The sequence below is a fragment of the Microtus pennsylvanicus genome, chromosome 7 (genome assembly GCF_037038515.1).
Source record: "Microtus pennsylvanicus isolate mMicPen1 chromosome 7, mMicPen1.hap1, whole genome shotgun sequence".
NCBI classification, from domain to species: Eukaryota; Metazoa; Chordata; class Mammalia; order Rodentia; family Cricetidae; genus Microtus; species Microtus pennsylvanicus.
The window spans coordinates 27,115,581-27,131,057 of NC_134585.1; the positions used below are offsets into that span (position 1 = coordinate 27,115,581).

A 15,477-nucleotide genomic window follows, 5' to 3' on the forward strand; every position below is an offset into this window, starting at 1 on the left:
ATTTTTGGTTCATCTGCCAGCTCATAGGTTAAGGACATTTCAGCATCATTTGGGGCCCAGGTCTGACATATTATTAAAACCTAAAGCCTTATATACAGAAAAGGTTTGTCTGGATATTTCTTTTTGTTGATTTTGCTGGGCAGCATAAGTTAAACGCTCACCTTGAACAAGGCTATTTGAGCGACCCATTAGTGCCCAGAAAAGCAAGAAGTCCACGGCGTTGAGATGAGCTGTAAGTTCAGAGCTGTGCCACATTTGGCTTCACCATTGGTCCTCTTGGGGAAGCTTTGTAAAGGCTGAACTTCTGCTGGTGTTTCCATTTGAAATGGTTGTCTGATGGGATAAAATTTACAATTAGAGCATTATAACGTACGTGTGTATATTATAAAACCCCTTCGTCATTTTCGCTAGAAGGAATTATTCCTGAAGAAGGAAACAAACGGAATCTAGTGCACGTTAGTCCTTGCTGCACACGATGCCTCCAAGAGTTGCCTGCTGAGGGTGTGGGAATGTTAGAAACGGGCATGTATCGTTGGCCAGTGCACTTCTGCCCCTGTGGGTGTCTGCAGGTCTTCTTGCTGCAGAAACGCTAGAGCACCACAGAGAAGCTCACTTCAGAAGCTTTCGCTCAGTGATATGTGTAGTGTCAGTCAAAACAGTGAGAGTTTTTAAGTTTATAATCATGGACCTCTTGAGAAAGTGCACTGGGTGAAACAGCTGAAAATTTGCTGGAGCTGATGGCCCCTCTAGCCAGCAGTCCTAGCTACTCAGAAGGCCAAGACAGGAAAATCTCTAAATCAAGGCCTCCCTGGACTACAAAGTGAGGTCAGGCAATGTAGCAAGACCCTGTCTCAGAAGTGAAAAGAAAACAGCAAGCAAAAGATGGTCATGGGTCTGGATGTGCACAGCTCTGGGGCAGAACATTTGCTTCTCATGTTTGAGGTCCCGGATTCAACCCCTAGAACTCCCGAAAGAAGAGATTAAATGAAATGAGCTCTCATCCTGAGTCAGGTACTAGAGTGTGTCGCATTTGAATCAGATATTTTCTCCCTACTTGAAAACACTTTTAATTCTTCTGCCTCAGCCTATCCAGTACTAATATTGTAGGGGAATTAGAACATCAGTAAACTGGAGTCCTAGTGCAGGAAGAACACGGCAGGGTCGTTGCTGCCGGAGACTTAGTTGTATGCCAAAGCATTGTCTCCATGCCATCACTGTTTGTTCTGGGGGTGTCCCAATACAGATCACTGGAGGCGCGGGCTTCGTGGGCTCCCATCTGACTGACAAACTCATGATGGATGGCCATGAGGTGACCGTGGTGGACAACTTCTTCACAGGCAGGAAGAGAAATGTGGAACACTGGATCGGCCATGAGAACTTCGAGCTGATCAACCATGATGTGGTGGAGCCTCTCTACATCGAAGGTGACTGTTTCCACATTTCACTTTTGATGTTTTTATCATACGTAAGGTGCAGTCCTAGTTTCCATATGAAGGGTGGGTATTGCCAGGTGAATGCCTGCCCACTGTCATGTGGCTTCCCATGATATTGGCATGTGGATATAGCCTATGTGGTACACAACATTTATGGTCTAAATGTTGCATGGTGAGGTTCTCATTCCCAGGGTAATAGTACTGGGAAGTGTGGCCTTTGGAGGATGGTCGGTTCATGGGATGATTCCCTCATATAGGGATTAGTGCCTTTAAAAATGTTAAAAGCACCACCACCCTTAGAACACAATGAGAAGATATCATTTATAAACCAAGAAGTGTGTCCTCCCCAGACCCCGTATCGTCAAGCGCCACTCTCTTTGACTTCCCAGCCTCCAGTGTGGAAATGGATTCTTCTGTTTACATGCCAGCAGCAAAATGGCATTTCTTTATACTGCGCTGAGTGAACTAAGACAGCATCTCTGCTGTCTGATAAGGCCAGTACTTAGTGCTTACGTGTTGTTACTTTTAGTATTTTAGAGGAAACTGGCTATTATAAAATGGACCAAAGATCCATCTATAAAACTTTGGCTTTATTGGCAGGTACTGTGGGCCTTTGGGGTGGGTAGTATATAGAAGCCCTTAGGTTGTCAGGGTATACTCTTAAAGAGAATTGTGGGGCTGTGAAAGAATTCTCTTTCTCTACCTCAGGGTTTGTCATAAAAATATTTGGTTCCACTCTACACTTGTGCCATATTGTGGCTCCTTCTCAAGGTCCTTAGACCACAAAAGCCATCTGATTTCGGGTGATAGCCTATAGAACTGTCAACTAAAAGAACCCTTTTCTCTTGTAAATTAGTTATCTTTGGTATTTTGATACAGTGACAAAATGCTGTGGGGTTTTCTTGTTGTTTTAGAGGGTGTTTGTTTGTTTGTTCTTTTGTTTGTGACAAGGTTTGGTTTCTCTGTATAGCCCTGGCTACCCTGGAACTCACTCTGTAGACCAGGCTGACCTCAAACTCAGGATTCACAGAGATTCACCTGCCTCTACCTCCCGGATTAAAGGCACCGCCACCGCCCAGCTAGAACGCGGTTATCCCAGCTTTTGAATAATAAAATCCCAGTTTTAAATGTATAAAGCCTTCAGGGAACCTGGCCACTTTATAAGATTGCCTTTGGGGCAGTAGTGGCAGGATGGTGGCCCAGCAAATGTCATAACCTGCAGAAGCTGTCAGTGAGCTCTTCTGCTGAAGTGTGTCTTTGCATAGGTGATTGAGGGTCACGGTGTGGCTCTCAGTTTCAGTGGGGGCTGTCCTTATAGTAGAAACCAGGGAGGACACAGACGCTGGGGGAAAGGGGCCTGCGAAGGTCTAGGCCAGGTGGCATTGTGCAGTCCCAGCCCTAGAAAGGAAGTTTGCACTTGGAGCCTTTGTGCATGGACAGCCAGAACCTTGTGTTAGACTTCTGGTTTCTAGAACTGCACGAAAGTAAACATCTGGTGTTTTACCCCTGAGTTACGGCATATTAGCCACATCTATCAAAGGAAATGGTCCAAGGACCTTAGATAACCTTGACAGCATCCTCTGAAGTCCTCCGTGCTGTGCTGGTGAGAAGTGCCATCTGGGGACCTAGCATCATGCTCTTGTTAATCTAACAGTAGCAAAGGAGCTAAATGGTGTCACACTCCGCCTCCCTTAACGACACAGCAACCCCAGGCCAGCTGGAGCCTGCCAGAGTCAGTAGAGTTCTGCTTGGGTTGTTGGAGCCCAAGGCTTCTTTAGCCACACCCACTCCCACCAACACTGATTGTACAGTGCAAGCTTCTGCCTTCACGTTGCTGCCTGTGAAGAAGTGTGTTGAGCCTGTACAGCATTAGGTAATCTTGTGTAAGGGTCTCCTGTGTGTTTTATCATAAATACCTTTGTTGGAATTTCGTCTCCAATACAACAGTCATACAAGTGAGAGTGCCTCTCCTTAGTGCAGACAACGTGACGGCTTCATGGTATGGCTAAGGGGAAGCTTTTTATTGTAAATATGAGAGAGAGAATAGTCAGAGGCATCTAGAAGAGTCCAGAACAGAAAAGTAGTAGGCTAAACATGGCCAGCAGACTGGACCTGGCCGTGAGAGAGACAGGAGCAGAACGTGGGATGGAAGAAGCAGAGAAACAGGGTAGGAGAAGTGTAGATGACCGGGGAAAAGGTGGGTGGGCAGAAGAGGGTGGCAGAGCTGCAATATCAGGGTTTTAAGAAGAATTTCTAGTTGGGAGGGTGGGAGGCATGTACCCTGTGTACTAGAGGAGTTGGAAAGAGGTGAGAAGAGCCAGGATGCTAGAATGGGCTTGGAATTGTGTATGGGTACTTGTGGTACTGAGGGAGCGTGTGACATCTCAAGATGGCGGGATTCTGTGATCGGCAGTGTTTTAAACACTCCCATGGTGTTCTTTGTTGGGTCCGTCCATCCCAGTGTCGTTTTAAAGCTCTTAGCTTGTTTAGCTGGCCTGGGGTGGCTCATTTGGGGACTGGACTGTGGTTTCTTTGTGTAACAGTCTGGGAACTTACTTTATAGAGCAGTCTGGCTTCAGTCTCACTGAGATCAGCTGGCCTCTGCCTCCTGAGTGCTGGGATTAAAGGTGTGTGCCACCACTGCCCTGCTTGAACTGTAGTTCTTTCAGAGTGGATCAGGTGACTGTGGGTTAGCTGAGGAAAGCCTTAGCAGTAGGGGTTCTGAAGTTGTCTGCTAGAACTCAGCTCCAGGCACAGTAGGACACCCCTGGAAGGCTTTCTGCTGCTGCCTTAGGTCTGCGTAATGCAGACCATGACATATAGTCTAGGCTTGCCCTCCAGTCATCCGAGTACCTGAAGGGCAGCAAGAGAAAGTGGAATGGTCACACAGGGAGGCTGGAAAAGAAGAACTGCCAGGAGGATACCTGCAGAAAGAAGCCCTGGAAGCCTGTGACAGTTACCAACTCACTGCTGCTAGCCTCGAGGGGAGTCACAGAAATGATCGCCGTCCTAGTCCTATGCTGAGACTGTCATTAATATTGAGAAGCTGAAGCTGTTTCTCTACTTTGTAGTTTAAAACCTAGGTGCCAACTCAGAGCTCCTCCAGGATATGGTAATTTTGTTCTTTTACCCATTTCCATTTCACTCTTCCAACAGCTGCAGAAACACATTCTTCACAAGCTCGCATGCAACCTTCAGCAAGATCAGTCATTTCCCATTTCCCTTTCCATAACATACTGCACAACACAGCCCAGAAAACCCGTGACATTACACTGAAAGTGAACCAGAAGTCCAGGGCAGAAAGATAACTTGGGAAGCCTGTATTCTTAAAGATGAATGGCCTTCATCTGTGTAACATATGGGCCATTTAACTGGGTCTGGGGAGGTGGCTTGCTTTGCAAACTTGAGGTCCTGGATGTACGTCATACACTTCTGCCCCTAGGATTGGGCATGGAGCAGGTGAAGCCAAAAAGCTCACTGGCCAGGCAGCTTAGCCCAGACTGCATGCTCCTGGTTCAGTGAGAGACTGACTCAAGGCAGTAAGATGAAGCATGGTATAGGAAGACATGCTAGGACCACTCTGGCCTCTGCATGCGCTCACACAGATTGCACACCTGCACACTCATGTTCGTATATCTACATGCGGCAAACATACAAGTTTATTGGATTAAATGAAAGTTTAGTTTCTTGCTTATGTATAATTGATAAGGAATTAAATGAGAGATAAATGTTGGTTTTTTTTCCTTTTTAAAAAAAAGAATATTCTTTCTTTCCTAGTGATGAAAATAAAATATATGTTAAAGGAAATTTGGAAGCAAATCATAAGCTAAAGAAAACTATCCTGAATCTTCATTTCAGAAATTAATCTGTGGAATTTTGCATCCAACCATTCTAAAATCAGGTGTAGTGGGCAGTGACGTTAAATAGGTCTCATTTGTACAAAATTAAGAATAAAGGCTGTAAGAAGTCTTCTAAGTTTCTAGTCCCAACTGGACCTTGGAAACTGCTACAGATATTTTTCCTTGGCAGTGTCTGCTAGTGACCACCTAGTACAAGTGGAAATTCTTGCTCTCCTTTCTCAGAAAGCAGCCTATGGCGTAGCCCTGCATCTCATTTTCTTCAGCAGGCTATTCTGGTTCATACATAGAAAGCTGCTTGTTTTAAGCAGGTATCTGGTGTTCTGTTATGTGGCTTCCCAGATCTCTCTGCAGAGACACTTCCCCCGCTTCAACATTACTACAAAGTCTCATCGTATGAACTTAGTATAGTCTCCCTCTCCTTGTTGGGTGTTAGAGTGCTGGTAATTGAAGCTGTCAGAAACCTACTTCAAAAGCCGTTCTCTGTGCTTCTGTAATGGTCTTCCTAGGACTCTGGTGCAGGCTCCTGAGGCAAAAAGCCTGCACCTTGCTGGGAACTCTTTTATTTTGGTTTTCCAGCATCTGCGTAAACACAGATGTGGAGACCAGCACTTCTGCAGCGCTCAGACAGCAGCAGCACCCATGAAAGAGCCAGGGGAGAAGGGGCGAGAGTGCTTGGTAGCACGCTGTCTCCTTGGCAAGCTCAGCTTTTCCTGTGTTCGTGTGGCAGCGGTGGGTACCCTCATTTACACCCAGCCCACAGCAACCCCTTCCCAAATGCTTCAGTGCTGGGAGAGGCCTGGGAAAGGACACCAGGGAGGGGGAAGTAAGAGATGCTGGGCTGCCTCTCATGGGCTCCCAGGTGAAAAGCAGGCTTGGGAAAGTGTGTGCGGAGGGGCTTGGGTCCTTGGTGACATAAGCATTAGGGACATGTTGTGCTCATGAGAACATTTTAGTTAACTGTAATTATGAATTAATGTCTCAACTTTGCTTATTACGCACCAGTACAAATATATCCTGAAGAAGGTGGTAGGTCTCAGAGGTGTTGTCTGTTTAATTTGTAACAGAGGGCTTCATGCAGAGCATTGTGGGCACACGAGAAAGAGAGCCCTGAAACGTCCCAGCCCCAGGCTGAGCCAGGCCTCTGGCATGGGCAGCCTTCACCTGGAGTTCTGTTTGATAGGAACCAAGGCCCAGTCCCACTCTTCCATGGAGCTGAGAGGAGTGTGAAAGTTTGTCCACGTCCTGGCACCCGGCTTCTCCCCGTAAATACTGCAGTCACGGATGAGGCTGGGGCCTACTTAGCCCTATGCGAGGCACACATCCAGAACAGTCCTCCCTGAGTGCCTGTGCTAGCTGCTTCATTGTGTCAGCTTGACACAGCTAGAGTGGTTTGAGAAGAGAAAACCTCACCTGAGAAGATGCCCCACTAGATTGCCCTTTGGGCAAGCCTGTGGGTGTATTCTCTTGATTGATATTGGAAGTCCCAACTCACTGTGGTCAGTTCCACCCTTGGGCCTAGGTGCTGTAATAAAGCAAGCTGAGAAAGCCATGAAGACGAACAAGCCAGTTAAGCACGGTTCTACCATGCCCTCTGTATTAGTTCCTCTCTCCAGATTACTGTCATGAGTTCCTGCCCTGACTTCCTTCAGTGATGAACTATGATATGGAAGTGTAAGATGAAATAAACCTTTCCCCTCATAGTGTTCTATCACAGCTGTATAAATCCTAGAGAAGACAGTGTCCGTGGAGGACGGTCCCAGATCCCCATGGCTACAGCATCCATAGATGCTCAGGTCCCACATAGAAGCAAGCGCACCCATAGCCTCAAATGCACCATGGTCGCAATATGTAGAATCATGGCAGGGAAAGGCTGCACGTGTTCAATATAGATGCAGTCCTAGGGATAGTTTTGATCTATGGTTGGTCTCGACTGTGGATATAGATCCTATGAAAACAGGGCTAACTGCATTTCTGTGGTCTTTGACGTATAGAAAAGAGAATCTTACAGAAGCTTTCTTTATGCACATTTTCGCAGAGCGACTCCTAGTGATGCCAGTGTCATGGTGCAGTTCTTAGCTGGTGTGTACCAGTGCTGTTCATAGCACAGGCACCATCCAGGGGAATCTTAGTGGACAGCAGGAGAAGGATCTGTGTCTGGAGGAAGGCAACTCCTGATTTCTCTGGTGGCTTCTGAAAATGGCTCTGGGCTCTCTCAGAAGTTCGTCACCTGCAGCAAACGTGGGAAACCCCTTTCTCGTACCAGTCCCCCCCTCCCCCCAGCAAGCCTCAGTGCCCTCCCGCTCCACTTTTCCCAGCCTGCAGGCAAGTGCCTGCTTTGGGGAAGCGTGCCTGATGACTGAAAGTCTCATGGGATTTTTCTTTAGATTTCCTTTTCTAGCTAAGCTCACAGCCCATAGCCTTGTAAATGCAAAAGGGTCAGGGCAGCAGCGCTGGCAGCCTGCATCCAGAGACGCCATAGAGCAGCGGGTGCAGTGGATAAGCCACTCCCACTTCCAGCCTGAGTGTTAGACTCATTCTTACTGTGTTTTGAACTCACAGCTGACATGTTCTCAGGCTTTTTCTCTGGATGGTGAACGCTGTTAACTTTGTAGCTTTATTTACATTCCAGAGCCAGTTATTAATAATGCTCGAGGCTTGTCACCTTTGAACTTGTTTTTCCCCCACTCTAAAGTTTCCTTTCCTCTTCGTAATTTCTCAGCAGATTAATTAAATCAATAGTCCACGCAATGTCCTTTTTAGGACAGGAACAGGGGTATTGCGGGCAGTGTTACAGGCAGAACACACGTACACAGGGAAACAGGCTCTGTAGAACCTGAATTTTCATGTAGTGTCCAGGTTCTCCGTAAGTGGGCCATTGCACCTAAGTCCTGTTTCAGAAGAGGTCCTGATGTAACTGTGCAGGACACCCCTCATCTTTCAGGGAAATCGGAGGGCCAACCTGTCAGATAGCAGTAAAGCAAACCAGATAGCCTAGCTCTAAGTGGGGAGGGAGTGGAAAAGACCTAGTTTATATCTTGTTCACCACTCTCTTCTCGGTGCTGCTCCTAAGGGCCGGGGCTAAAGCACTGTGGACGGCTATTTGTTTCCCATTGACTGTTTCCAGAGTCAATTGCAGCTAATCACTGCAGTGGCCTTGTGACTCTGCATTTGTGGTCTGTGGTCCTGTCTGAGTGGAGGTGAGAAAACAGTGCCCAAGTAGCTTGTTGGTTTCTGGGCAGATAGATCAATTCACATGCTAGCAGCCCATAGATCAACTAACTCATGCTAGCAGCATGAGTGACCAGCCCAAGAGGAATTATTTCTGAGTAGGGCAGCAGGAAGTTTCCCATACATGATGGCCTCAGGGTGAGCCTTGCAGAAGGCTGGATTAAGTGATGCACAGGAGTGGGTTAGAGCTTCATGGCTTTTGTTCAATGTCAGAGAGGTGCAGTGGGGCTCACAAGAGGCACTCTTCCTCTTGGTTCCCTTGGCTCTGCCTCTTTGGGCAGGGTCTTATGTAGCCCAGACTGACTTAAGCTTGTTCTGTAGCTGAGGGACACACTGGGAATCCAGGCACTTGGGAATTAGAGGCAAGGCAGGGTCCTGACTATGTGAGACTCTGTCAAAAAAAAAAAAAAGGAAAACAAACAAATGAAACGTCAAATTTGTAATGACTCAGGCAATTCTGGCAGGACTCGCCCATGTTTCATTGTGTATACTCACTGTAGCCTTGAACTGAACACATAGCATGCACATTGCACTGTATGCACAATGCATTTATGCATTTCCTGCTGTGCAGTGCCACGCCGTGCTCAGATTTGAGACTGTTGTGTCTTAGGAACTGTGTTTATGTTATGGAGTTTGACTTTTAAAAATGCTATCTGGATTGCTAACTTGGAAATAGCCAGAGTTTCCAAAGTTTTCTAAACCGTCCTAAGCACATTCTGCTGTTTGAACTGCACACTTACAGGAAGTGATGATCTCAGCGTGGATGATTCTGAAGTGGGAATCTTCATCAGCTCTGAAAAAGCATTAAGGTGCTTATGCCCCACGGTAGCAATGTTCAACCAAGACTATATTCTTTATGTAAAAGTAAAAATCATCTATCTCCTTAGTGTAGATTTGCTTTCATCTTCAATAAATGCTGCAATTATGCATATACTAAAGAGTTATTCTAAGATAAATTTCTTTGTGATTATTATTAGTATCCGCTTTGTTTGAAGTTGTTAAGGATGTAATTGGTATCTGTTGGCAACAATATATTGGCAAGGAGAATTCAGCACAAGAAAAACTGGTGCTATTGCTTTATACTATAGTGCCCAAGAATTTCTGATTTAGAAACAAAGTCATTTTTCTTGTAAATAATGCACTTCTCTTTTGCCTCTTTAGTTGACCAGATTTACCATTTGGCATCTCCAGCCTCCCCTCCAAACTACATGTACAACCCCATCAAGACACTGAAGACTAATACAATCGGAACGCTAAACATGTTGGGTCAGTAAGCTGTCTTTTTTTCTCTCTCTTTCTGGAGCTATTATAAGCAATTCCATATGTGCACAGTAGCAAGACTTCCATCTATAACATATATTCCAAGACCCCTTTGATTGCTCAAACTTAGATTGTACCAAATCCTGTAACTTCTTCCCTTTTCCATGTGGAGTCAGTGCTTGAACCCTGTGTACTTTGATTTACCAGCAAAGCCAGTACATATTTCTTTTTCTCTACAGTATTCCGATAGAAGATTCATTCTTACTGTAGCTCTTTTCACCTCAGCCTGAGGGTAAGAAGGTGGTGGCCTTTCCCACTCTATGTTGGGAGTCTGGAAAAGTTTGGAGGACTCTCCATGTTTGCTTGACCCCACACCTGGTGATTGTCTAGTTCTTGTCCGTGGGTTTGGGGCAGGACTTGGGGTTGTGGTGGCTCCATGCTAAAAGATGTCTGTGTGTGGAGCCTGGAAGACAGCAGAAGGATACGGGTAGTTGCCCAGGTTGGGTATGCAGAAGAGGTAGTAGGTATGCCATCTGGGGAGTAGGATGAGACGCATCCTGTCTTGCTGTGTAGCCTGCCAGGCTGGTTACTTAGTAAAATATAGGGTAGCCACAAAAGATGATTCAGAAAACAGTCTTCCACACACTGGAGGACTGATGTACATGAGAACTCAGACTGTGGCAGCACCACATACAAGACCTGCACAGATAGACAGGTTCCCAGCACAGAGAGGACACAGTAGATACGCATGCGTTCCCACTCCTAACAAAGAAGCTTTCTCCAGCTGGCATCTGCTTGCAGAGGAAAAATTGCTTTTCCCCAGTGGATCCTCACTGGGTATATTAACTACAGTCAGGTAGGCCCGAAGCCCAGCAGAGATGGTCAAGGCAAACCAAGTGCAGTGTTCTTCTTGTAGACTTTTGTGTCTCATAATGCAGTATTTGGGCATTGTATGGCTTACAGGTCTGTTGCTTGTGCGTTATGGTTTCCAATTTTGTATTTGTAAGGCTTGTATATTATGGTTTCCAAAATTTTGTGTTTGCGTGGGTTTTGTTTTAGAGTGGATATGTGTGTGTGTGTATGTGTGTGTGTGTGTGTGTGTGTATTTCTTGTTCTGTTTCTTTCAGAATTTTAAAGTTCCAGTTTGTTTGCTTTTCGCTTGCCTGCTTGTTTGAGAGAGAGAGAGTTGGGTGCATGGGTAGGTGGGGAGGAGCTGGGGGGAACTGGAAGGGGAAACCATGATCAGAATATATTCCATGATTAAAATTGTTTTTTATTAAAAACAAAAACGATGGTGTGAGTTAGTGTTTTTGGAGCATAGACATCTGTGTGAAGCTCCTGGAGCCACACTGTGCTCAGCAGTCTAGATCTGGCCCTGCTTGGAACTCCCACTTTCCACCTAAATGCTGTTTTTTTTTTGTTGTTGTTGTTGTTGTTTTTTGGTTTTTCGAGACAGGGTTTCTCTGTGGTTTTGGAGCCTGTCCTGGAACTAGCTCTGTAGACCAGGCTGGTCTCGAACTCACAGAGATCCGCTTGCCTCTGCCTCCCGAGTGCTGGGATTAAAGGCGTGCACCACCACTGCCCTGCTAAATGCTGTCTTTTAAGGTCTGTTTACATTTTCCTTGTTACTGTTCTTTGTTTTTTGTTTTGTTTTTCTTGTGGCTCCACAGCAGATGGACTAGGAGTAGGTAAGCTGGAGGAGACTCAGCACCTGCAGGACGAAACATTGTTTAAATTGCCCCCCCCCAACACACACACACACACACACACACACAAATGTAAGTGCCCATGCAAGCTGACGGTTTCTCTGATGGTGTGTACACTTTATGCAGGACTGGCCAAGCGCGTGGGTGCCCGTCTGCTCCTGGCCTCCACGTCTGAGGTATATGGAGGTGAGTGGTGGGGCCCCTGAAAGATGCCCACTGACCCATGGGGCTGTTTGCGTCCTATCCTAGGTAAGATGTAATCAGAGTCCAAGATTCCATTTAGAAGGCTCAACCTGTCAACACAGCCTCTCTTTGGTGCCTCCTCTGTGAGGCCTGGGTCAGGTGAGTTGTCCAATGGTGAGGAGGTGGAGTTTCTCCATTCTGCTCTGAAAACATCTCAGAGATCACCAACATGAAATCGCTCTTCACTGTTGCTGGCACATTATTCTGCAGTGAGAGCCGTGAGTGCTGCCTGGCCAGCCACCAACCACCTGCAGGGTAACCTGAGAGCTGGTGGTGGACACTTGCTCATTGTCTCACCTGTTACAGAAAGATCACTGAAAGAACACTTAGTGCCAATAACTGCCAGGCCACATTTTACCTGCCCACTACCTTCACAGTCTCTCCAGAGTTTCAACACTCGGGAACTTGGATCGTGCCAGTAAACACCAGGCCACATGTTACCTCCCCACCACCTTCGTGGTCTCTCTGGAGCTTCAACACCCAGGGACTTAGGTCAGGAACTGGAAGGGGGCTGGATTTTCAATTCATGTTGGTTCCTACACAGTCCAAAACTAGGTGGCTACATGGTGTGGAAGACCCTCCACCTGGAACAATGAGGCCCCTGACCCTGTTCTGGTGTATTTTTTTCTCTTTTTACATCCTTCTGGTCAAGGGAAATGAGGCTGTTAAGGTGTAAAGTTGAAAGAGACCACTTTTGAAGTAACTTTGCCAGGTTGAGCAACCACATAGCTGTAGGGAAATTCCACAGAGAGTAATTCTGGCTGCCGTGGAAGGGTAGCACATCCTCCTTTTCTTTGAGGTTCTGGGCAATTAAAGGACAAAGTAGGTGCCCTAGCCCCTGCCATCTCTGTCTGAAAGGCACATGGGACACCCTGCCTTCCTCACCAGCATTTACTGCGTATTTGGTAAGAGCGTATTTGGGAGTCTTAGGAAATGTGGTTCCTGTGGTTTGGCATGTTCTCCACCGGCGCTGTTAGTGGAGCGTCTGCCTATGCTGGCAGCCTCACAAAATGGGGATGAGGAGGGCAAGGGGCAGAAAACTTTCCCTCGTTCTGTTTTGTCTTTTGAAATAGAATACAGCCCAGCTGGGCTCCAGTGTGCTATGTAGCCTAGGCTGGCTTCCACTTGTACCAAGATGGTAGGCGCTCACTACCACACCTGCCAAAGAATCATTTTTATTAAACTTTTGTGTACATACATGCTCACATCCACATGATAGGAGTGTGATCACATGTAGGTATTCCAGGTGCATGTAGGTGCACATGCATTTGTGAAGGGCAGAGAATACTCTGGAGTCTGGTTCCTGAGTGTTGTTCACCTAGTGTGGAGCTTACCAAGTAGGGTAGGGTGCCTGGCCAGCAGACCCCAGAAATCTACCCGGCTCTGCCTCCTCAATGCTGAGATTACAGGGTGGCTACTGCTACGCCCAGCCTTTTTCTGTTTACCTTACTGAGTCACCTTCCAGGCCCTTTACCCCTACTGCCCCCACCCCCATCCCCGCCCCCACAGTTTTTCTGAAGTGATTTTGTGAAGGAGCTTTTTGAGAAGCTTGATGCCCTGGGCATTCCAGCCCAGTGTGATGCCAAGACAGAATGACTATGCCTGGCTTCCTCCTGTGTCAGAAATGTCTGGGCACACCCTCTGGGATCTGGCCTGTCCAGAGCCAGGAGAAGGAGTGATCTTGGTCATATCTTTATGGATGTAAGTCATTAGTTTTCTTGTTCAGGGAGTCTTTGCCTTAGACCTCTTTTCTCATGTGTAACTTGCCTCTTGCTGGGGGAATTATCCCTCAAGACTCAAGCCTCACTCTACACCTTACAAGATTACAGACTCAAAGCTGCCTTCTGAAGGCTTAGCTGACTCAGGTCCATGTGCCAAGGGTCCACCCGTACATTATTCTCCTCTCTCTTTTCCTGACAAGTCTAGGGTTAAACCATGTGCAAAATAAATCAGCTATGGATTTATAACACAGAGTTGCTTATGGCTTTGTCTATATTTCTTGGGAGAGATTTATAGCATTTTATAGTATGGTTGGATGCACATATATATGTGGGAAGGTCTTGGTGCACTAGTTAAAGTAGATATTAATTCATATTCTACAAATACAGGAGTTAAAGGGTTTGTTATTTGGTTATTTTAAATAGTTTATTCCTTGGATACATCTTAAAGTATTGATTTATTTATGCAGTAGAGAAGCAAGGATTGGAAATTCTGTTTGCCTGTGGATCCATTGCCCCAGTACCTGCCCTACACAGGGCCCCAGGATTGTCTTTGTCACGGACCTCAGATTTGGACAGGAACACATGAAAACCATCACGCTCCACAGAAAGGCTGTTTTAGACCCTTCCTGTGAGTGTCTGCTTTATTCTCACTGCACACCTCAGAAGACCCTGCCCCGTGTCTTCCACAGTTTGTGTCACCATCCAAACGTCAAGCATAACTTAGGGAATTAACGTAATTTAGGGAATAGAGGGACAACAAAATCAGAAACCCTGACCCTCTGCTTTTTCATGTGTGGGCTGCTGTCCTGACTACTGAGGCAGAGAGAATGCCAGAGGGCCTGAAACTGAGGACGGGGTCACAGCACAGCTTCCCTTGAGCACGTCTCTCTGTTGTATATGGTTTCCTAGGCTCATCATAAATAGACATTGTTCCTAGTAATGAGCTGGGAGCTGCGTGGGGGAGGAAAAGTGAAGTCTCATTGTCTCGTGCTTTCTCACAGATCCTGAGGTCCACCCTCAGAGTGAGGACTACTGGGGCCACGTCAATCCCATAGGACCCCGGGCCTGCTACGACGAGGGCAAACGTGTTGCGGAGACCATGTGCTATGCCTACATGAAGCAGGTATTGGTCGAGACTCACACTGGTGCTCTAGACACGTGTGAGGCACTCTCTGTGCAGGGTCCACCGCAGGGCCGACAACACCAACCAGTGTTGGGCAGGCTTGGTGTCGACTGTTACAGATGAATAGCACTGCCAACCCCTCTGCATAGCTCCTCGCTTCCAGAATGAGATGAACTTGTTTCCGTTACTCTGAGAGGGCTGGGAACAGCATGTGTCCCTGGTGTCATTTTGCCCCATCAGCAGCTAACATCTGCCTCTTTTTCAAAGGCCTCAGAGTTGGTGTGGTTTATTTTTAATCTTTATTTAATTTTTAAATATTTTTTATGTATGTGTATTTATGTTCATGTATGGGGGCGCGTGTACATCTGCATGCAGGAACACTTTTGTGGAGGTATCAGGCCTTGCTAGCCAGCTTGCTCCAGGAATCCTGTTTCCTCCCAGTGAGTTATGGTGGCTGCCTTGCCCATCTGGTTTTGATGTTGGGTCTGGGGCGCTGACCTTCATCTTTGTACAGCATGCACTTCACCCTCTAAGCCTCCTCACTAGCCTTGGTAGAATCTTTAAATCGTCGTTCTAGTCATCTCTTAAGTGTAGAATGGAATTGCTGGGTGCTTTAATATCGCTGGGTGCTTTACTGTGGACCTCCAGGGGAGTTTCTATTTCACCGCCCTCTCCCACCTGCCTTATTATTCTTTGTTACACTGGGCTCTTCCATCATGGCTGTTTCATCTCACGCACAGACCAAGAAGCCAAGGTTCCCTTGCTGACTGTAGTGTAACATGAGTTGGAGATGGCTGGGCACTCACTTCTTACCTCTGACCTCTGATGTGGGCTTGTGGCTTTGCCCTGTAGCATTGGGCAGATCAGCAGAGGGCATGCTGTATGGTCAGGTGAGGTCCTGTG

General features: G+C 46.7%; 1 protein-coding gene across 3 annotated transcripts in view; it reads left to right on the top strand.

Annotated features, from left to right (window-relative positions):
- Uxs1 (UDP-glucuronate decarboxylase 1) overlaps window positions 1-15,477 on the top strand; it is a 68,252-nt gene that overhangs the window by 30,146 nt on the left and 22,629 nt on the right. For all 3 annotated transcript variants that reach the window (XM_075980264.1, XM_075980261.1, XM_075980262.1), the window contains 4 exons: window positions 1,244-1,424; window positions 9,683-9,787; window positions 11,614-11,673; window positions 14,453-14,574. In XM_075980264.1, the coding sequence (XP_075836379.1) occupies window positions 1,244-1,424; window positions 9,683-9,787; window positions 11,614-11,673; window positions 14,453-14,574 (468 nt within the window). The remainder of the gene's footprint in view (window positions 1-1,243; window positions 1,425-9,682; window positions 9,788-11,613; window positions 11,674-14,452; window positions 14,575-15,477) is intronic.